The sequence below is a fragment of the Bison bison genome, unplaced genomic scaffold (assembly GCF_000754665.1).
Source record: "Bison bison bison isolate TAMUID 2011002044 unplaced genomic scaffold, Bison_UMD1.0 scf7180017864327, whole genome shotgun sequence".
Classification (NCBI taxonomy): domain Eukaryota; kingdom Metazoa; phylum Chordata; class Mammalia; order Artiodactyla; family Bovidae; genus Bison; species Bison bison.
This window is the reverse complement of record NW_011494899.1, coordinates 5,562,223-5,569,354: the sequence shown is the minus strand read 5'-3', so window position 1 is coordinate 5,569,354 and position 7,132 is coordinate 5,562,223. Positions and strand designations below refer to the sequence as shown.

Genomic DNA, 7,132 nt, shown 5'->3' with positions numbered 1-7,132 from the left:
GTGAAGCAAGCAGAGAGGGATCGTAATGAGGTTAGGAAAATGAGGCTGGAGACAGGGCTGCATGTGCGGGAGGGCCAAGTCCTCAGTCCTCACAGCAGGGACAATGTCCAGAATTAATAAGTTAGGAAACAGAAGTATGAGCACATTATTTAGGAACAGAAAGAAAATACCAAATATTTATACATATGTATAAATGTATAAATATTTATACATATGGTAAAGAACCTGCCTTCAATGTTGGAATCCTGGGTTTGATCCCTGGGTTGGGACGATCCACTGGAGAAGGGAAAGGCTACCCACTCCAGTATTCTAGCCTGGAGAATCCCATGGACAGAGGAGCCTGGTGGGCTACAGTACATGGGGTCACAAACAGCCAGACACGACTGAGTGACTAACACTTTCACTTTCACATACCTATATACACACACACACAAACCACAATCCTCAACAGCATCCCCAAATTTGAGAATTAGAAAAGGCAAAACCCTTTATTTCAAAGTTACAAAGATCTCTCACTGAGCTCAGTACTTCTACTAATTCTAATAAACAGGAAGAAAAGAGACAATGTTCAAACTACTCAACTATCACGGTGGGAACAACCTGCCCCCACCACCCTCCCCCATCTCCTCTGCAGGACCCTCACTCGGGGCCACCATCGCCTCTGGAGAGCTCGCCCTCCCCAGAGTCCTCCAAAGTGGCCCCCCGTGGCCTGAGCACACAGCCATCGTAGCCTGGGTCACTGTGGACTGCACGCACTGGTTTCCTCGTGTGGATTCCCACCTACATTCCAAGCCCCTTGAGGACATCCTCACAAGCCAAACCATTAGCATCTAACACGGTAGTGGCCCGATCAATGTTCCTGAATGACGGATGCAGTGGGCAAATGAATGAATGCTTTACAGATACACACTGCAGCCCCCCAACACTAAACAGTCAGGGAGTCTTGAAAGCCAAAGCACTTTGCTTACTTGAGGGGGAAGGGGTTAAATTTACCTGCTCCTACTCTTACCTGTAGACGGTTCCCAGCTGGATATAATGAAAAGCATCTATCTTCATCAAGACCGCCTTCAAAAACACAAGCACATGCAGGTAAATTAACGCACCACAAATTGCACATTTAAGGAAAGTTCCAGGTGTCACTGTGAATCCTATCAACATTAAGTCATCATACACAAAGAAACACACTGTATGTTTTTGAAAGGTTTGCTTGCTAATTAAAGCACTGTGCAGCCCATTAAGGAAATGACCTGTCTTCAAAAAAAAAAAAATATGACAACCAGCTCCTCCTCAAAACATCGAAATTGACTATTTGGACATAAGTAGTATTGCCCAGAGGCTAAATGCATTCATGCTCTTCCAATATACAGTCTCCTGAAAAAGACTTCATCCAAAAGTGTTTTGGATAATTTAGTTCTGCAGCCCCAGAGAATATAATTTCAAATCAATTGCATGCAGCAAAGAAAAGCACCAAGAATACATTTTATTCCCGAACGTGCTAAACTGTAGAAAAACATGAGAATTACACCTACCCGCTGCACGTCATAATGCAGTCCACGAATTGCAAAGTTTGGGTCATACTCATACTTCCTGATTTCCACGGGATACTAAGAAGGAAGAAAGGAACTGGTTTTAGCTAACGATGTACTAAGGTCGAGGTCAAGATAGCATCCACACTTGGCCTTTGTTCGGAGGTTGAGGAGGCTGGTGCACCTGGGTAGGAAGCTGTGGTCAGAAAAGATGGACCGCAGCTGGCCTCCTGCTTCAGGCCAAGTGCCTCTGGGCCACAGAGCCCCCTCCTCTTTATCTGCCCACACACAGGGAAGGCCTCAGCCCCCCAACGTCCCCAGTCTTATATTCTCCCCTCAGCTGCAGGAATCCCTTGGCCATCCATACAGCCTTCCTCCCCCTGGGGCCAGAGACACCCTCTCTCAGCACATGGTTCCCTGTTATGGCTCCAATGCTGGTTCAGAACGCGTGGCCTGGCTCCCCTGCTATTTCCTAGTCATAAACTTGTCCCTCCCACTACACAAAAATCCCAGCCCCTTCTTTTTTTTTTTTTTCCAGCCCCTTCTTTATCCACTACTTTCCTCTCTCCCCAGATCTCAGAAGTAGAATACCAGTGACCCCACTGGTAGCAGGCCCCACCATGCCCATTTAACAGAAGGGACCTCAGAGACTTCTGATGAGACAACCTGGCCCAGGCCACACAGCAGGGATGTGGAGGGGCACGGGGGTCAGGGTCTCCCCACTGCCCCTGCGCTCAGAACATGGACCTACCAGCCAGAATATCCACTCCTGAGTCCAGGGAGGCTGTGTCCCCACGATCTCCCAATCATGATGGAATCTGCTTATGTAAAAGCCTAGACAACCATCAACCAGCACAGCAGCCCCTCTGCGTGACTGCACTGCCATCTCCTCGTGCACAGCCAAGGTCACGCGTGTGCGAGAACACCTCCTGGAATCACCAGGCTGACCCACACGCAATGAGTAATTCCAGCCAAACTGCAGGGAGCGCTGAGTCAAATGTCACATTTGAGCTCATTTATCTAACACCCTTCACATGTGCCAAGAAATCACTCAATGCTATTTCCACTCCTGGGCGTTTCCAAGAATCTTGCACACAGTGTATGGTCCTTCATTTTTACTAATACACTTCACACACAGACACACATACACGGAAACTCTGGTTGGGAACACTGTTAACAGTAACATCTAGTCGAGGAAGTCAAAGACGCTCCCATCAGCCAGGAAGTGACACATTTCTCCAATGACCTATGGCTAGATTTTCTGGACTCATAGAGCTTAGAAAGTGCCTACCAGCCAGAAAAACATGACTCACCCAACGTGTCATGAAAATGACTGGTGTCCCTGACAGCAGAAGAACTATAAACAATAAAAGACGCTTACTTGGGGTTTTATTAAAAATCTTCTGATTTGGGCTTTGTCTGGGTTTCCTTCAGTTCCTAGATTTGTTCTCATTCTGAATGCAATCTGGACAGGCTAGTGTGTGCAGGCAAAGATCAAAGTTTCCCCTTAAAATGCTACAGAACTGTCCTTTACAGCTTTAAGTAAAGTTAATACTAAAATGCTGCAGAGAAATCCAGCAATTCCCTGTGCATAATTTCTAAAATTCTGTAGCCTGTCCACATGGCCCCCTTCCTGGATAATCAATCACGGAGCTCTGGAAAGAGCTGCGAACCTCCACATTACAACACTGCCTTTGAGTTCCTGAGGTCCCAATGCCTATAAATATGATATATCTGCTTTTCAGAGGTCTCAGTTTGATATTTAAAGTAACCTAAATTATGAGTCTAATTAGAGGAGAGCAAAAGCGTATAGAAACAAAGTTCTCCAAGATCCACACAGAATATGAAGCCAGGACAAAACTACCTGCATCATGATACTCTCTTAACAGGTGGAATTCAACGAGTATGTCAAGTGTTTACTGAGCATGTACTTTGTGCCAAGGCCTAGGAATGCAGTAGTGAACAAAACTGACACCATCAGGACTTCCCTTGCGGTCCAGTGGTTAAGACTCTGAACTTCTGCCACAGGGGGCATGGGTTCGATCCCTGGTCAGGGAACTAACATCCTGTATGCCGTGCCGCATGGCCAAAAAAATTAAAACAATAACAACATATCAAAAAAAAATTTTTTAAACTGACACCATCTCTGCCCCTAAGAAGTTTCCATCCTATGGTGGGCAGGCAAAACAAATCAACATTTGTACAGTGCTTCATAGTGGTAAGTAAAGGGTTTGGAAATCTGGTGGAAAAAAAAAAATAAAGAGCAAGGCTTCAGGCTACCTGGAGCCAGGCAGGACATTCCACCAGAGGAACCGGAAAGCACAGAGGCCCAAAGGTAGGAGCATGTGTGGCGGTTCAAGGAGTAGCCAGGTGCCTGCTGTGGTTGGAGCGCAGTGAAAGCAGGTGGGAGGAGGCGAGGCGGGTGAGGAAGCCAGGGTCCAGGAGCATTGGAGGCCTTCAGTGTCACTCCAAGCGTGATGGGAAGGCTCGGGGGGATTCTGAGTCCAAAAGTGAAATGACTAGTGTTTAAAGGTTCACTCTTGCTGCCGAATGGAGAACAGACTAAGGGGCATGAATGGAAGCAAGGGGCCTAGTTTAAGGCTACTGCACCATCGGGTGGGAGGTGATGGTGGCGTAGACCAGGGTGGAGGCAGCGCGGGAGGTGAGAAGTGGATGGAGGCAGGACATATTTCCATTGAATATTCTTCTGAATGAGTGAAAAGAGAGCTCACAGCTGCAGAGACTAACTTCCTCTCATACAGTGCAGCACCCGAAGGGAGATTAAGAGTCATCCCTGGTTCGGGAAGATTCCACGTGCCATGAAGCCACAATTACTGAAGCCTGCACCCTAGAGTCCGTGCTCCACAACAAGAGAAGTCACTGCAATGGGAAGCCTGCGTACCACAACGAAGAGTAGCCCTCCCCCGCCCACCCCACCCCACCCCACCCCTACCACCCCATCCGCCCCGCTCACTGCAGGGACAGAGAGCCTGCATGCAGCAATGAAGACCCACCACAGCCGAAAAAATAAATAAATCTTTAAAAAAAACTCTCACTCTCTTTTAACAAAAGACGAGAGAATGGATAATTATGAAGAGGCTGGAACATTCACATCTGCTTTTAGGGAAGATGCTAAATTGCAAACTTGCTGCTCTATTACTGTGCATCTCAAAAGCAGATGTCTCTCATCTTCTCAAGTACTTTTAGTCTTTAGCAGAAAAAAAAAAAAATGGAACCACACTCAGTGCTTCCAACAGCATCGTGGAAGAATCATTTCAGATCCAAAACCAGAGAAAAATTTGCATAAGCATAATTGCCTCTATTAATATGTCTGATATAATTAGTGTTAGGACATACTTCTTTTATTAAAGCAACAAACAGACATAATGGGAATGAAATTTCAACTATCTTAAATCAAGAAGCTTTTCCAATCAGAATGAGTATACCTTTCTTTCCTTTATTTCATCTCTCTTTGCCCTCAAAGTTCATAAATTTTTAATCTTCATGAATATTTTATTTTTATCTGAACAATAAACCCATAGGATAGAAAGAAAAGGTGTTACTAATCCCACAAAGGCCAATGTAAACAGAAGACAGCATCTGTGCCTTGCAAACAGACAGATTGAAGTTCAAATTCAAGGACTTCCCTGGTGGCCCAGTGGTTAAGACTCCACCCTTCCAATGCAGGGGGCACAGATTTGATCCCCAGTTGGGGAACTAAGATTCTACACGCCATGTGGTTTGGCCAAGAAATAAATAAATTAATGAATTTTTTTTTGTAAGTTCAAATTCTGGTTCTGCCTTCTTTCTTGTCTTGTGGCTTTGAACTACTAGCTGGACTCTGTAAGTCTCAGTTTGCTCAACTGTAAAACAGAGACACTATCTGTCTGCAGGGCTGTCACGCAGATTAGCAATAACAGTAACAACAGCTAATAACAGTAGTAATAGTTAACCTTTAATGAGTGTTTTCTATGTGCCAGGCACTTCACATAAATCAACTCCTTTAATTATGACAATAACATTGTGAGGAAAGTACTACTGCTGTGCCCATTTCACAGAGGACAATACTGAGGCCCAGAAGCATTAAGTCTGTTACTCAAGATTACCTAAAGGATAAGTAGTAAAAGCCAGGATTCAAAATCCAGAAGTCAGGCTCCAGAGCCTGTGCTTTTGGCACCGAGCAGACAATGAACAGACGGGGTGCTGTTAGCATAATGACTTTCATTTTATAAGTAATATCACAGCAATGATATTTTATTTTTTTTTAATAAGTTTTATACGTAATGTCACAGCAAACACTGCAGACGACCTAGAATTCAAACACCAGCTATGGTGCAAGACCCCTTCAGCTCGGAGTGCAAGACTCTCTAGCAGGGAGGTGGGGAGATGGTGGGGCGAGCTGGCAGACAGGCCAGCAAGGGCAGGACCACCTCACTCTTACTCTGCTGCCATCCTCAAAGTCAAGGGAAAGGTCCGTAGGTTAGATCGAAGAGAAGGGAATCTCTTGAACAAATGGAGACATGCAGCTGGGTGAAGAGTAGCTAGATGAGTTTACCTCTGATCAAGTGGCCATAACTAAAGAGAGCCTGGTGGGTGAGGGAATGTTACTTTGGGCAAGCACCATTTCTGCATTGTGAATAAGGACGGATGAGTTTCTTATTAATCCCACTGACAGCCAAAAGCTGAGGGGAATCAGGAAATACACTGCATCAAATGGCAAGGACCCAGAACTTATGGACCCTTTAACAACAGTACTGAAGGTCTGCTATCCAGAACCAGGAAGCCGATGGTCAGCCCCTGTTCCACACTAGTCAGACCCCACCTGCAGGAACAGCTTCAGTTCGGAGCCTCATACTTGAGGGGGATAAACCAGAGGACACACAAAGTGATGAAAAAGAAAGGAGGTCAAAGGGGAATGGCTGGGAAAACCAAGAATAATCCAACTGGGAAAAGAGAAGACCGGAGGGCATAACAGTCCATTATAACACCCAGCCCGTGACTCAAATAGTCAGGTAGAAAACATTCGTGTTCATGATTTAGGTTTCTAGGCTACTCATGTCCACCCTTGCTCATCCCCAGCCCACCTCTGTGGATAAACTCCTTCCAGACTCCACTGAAATGTCACCTTCTTGGCTCTTTCCTCAGGCAGGAGGAATTCCTGCAGAGAAATTCTCTCGGGCAGAGAAAACTGTTCAAACCATCCTCCACACAGGTCTAGCTCTCTGTTTAGATGTCTGTAGGGCTCCACCAGGTGGTTCAGTTCAGTTCAGTCGCTCAGTTGTGTCTAACTCTTTGCGACCCCATGAATCACAGCACGCCAGGCCTCCCTGTCCATCACCAACTCCTGGAGTTCACTCAGACTCACGTCCATTGAGTCAGTGATGCCATCCAGTCATCTCATCCTCTGTCGTCCCCTTCTCCTTCTGCCCCTAGTCCCTCCCAGCATCAGAGTCTTTTCCAATGAGTCAACTCTTCGCATGAGGTGGCTAAAGTACTGGAGTTTCAGCTTTAGCATCATTCCTTCCAAAGAAATCCCAGGGCTGATCTCCTTCAGAATGGACTGGTTGGATCTCCTTGCAGTCCAAGGGACTCTCAAGAGCTGTCTC

The 7,132-nt window shown here is 46.0% G+C and overlaps 1 protein-coding gene across 1 annotated transcript in view; it reads right to left on the bottom strand.

Moving 5' to 3' along the window:
- Positions 1 to 7,132, bottom strand: part of NT5DC3 (5'-nucleotidase domain containing 3) — a 69,635-nt gene that overhangs the window by 33,162 nt on the left and 29,341 nt on the right. Inside the window, exons 3-4 of the mRNA XM_010853463.1 lie at positions 1,530 to 1,604; positions 1,010 to 1,065 (exon numbers count right to left, since the gene is read on the bottom strand). Coding sequence (XP_010851765.1) covers positions 1,010 to 1,065; positions 1,530 to 1,604 — 131 coding nt within the window. The remainder of the gene's footprint in view (positions 1 to 1,009; positions 1,066 to 1,529; positions 1,605 to 7,132) is intronic.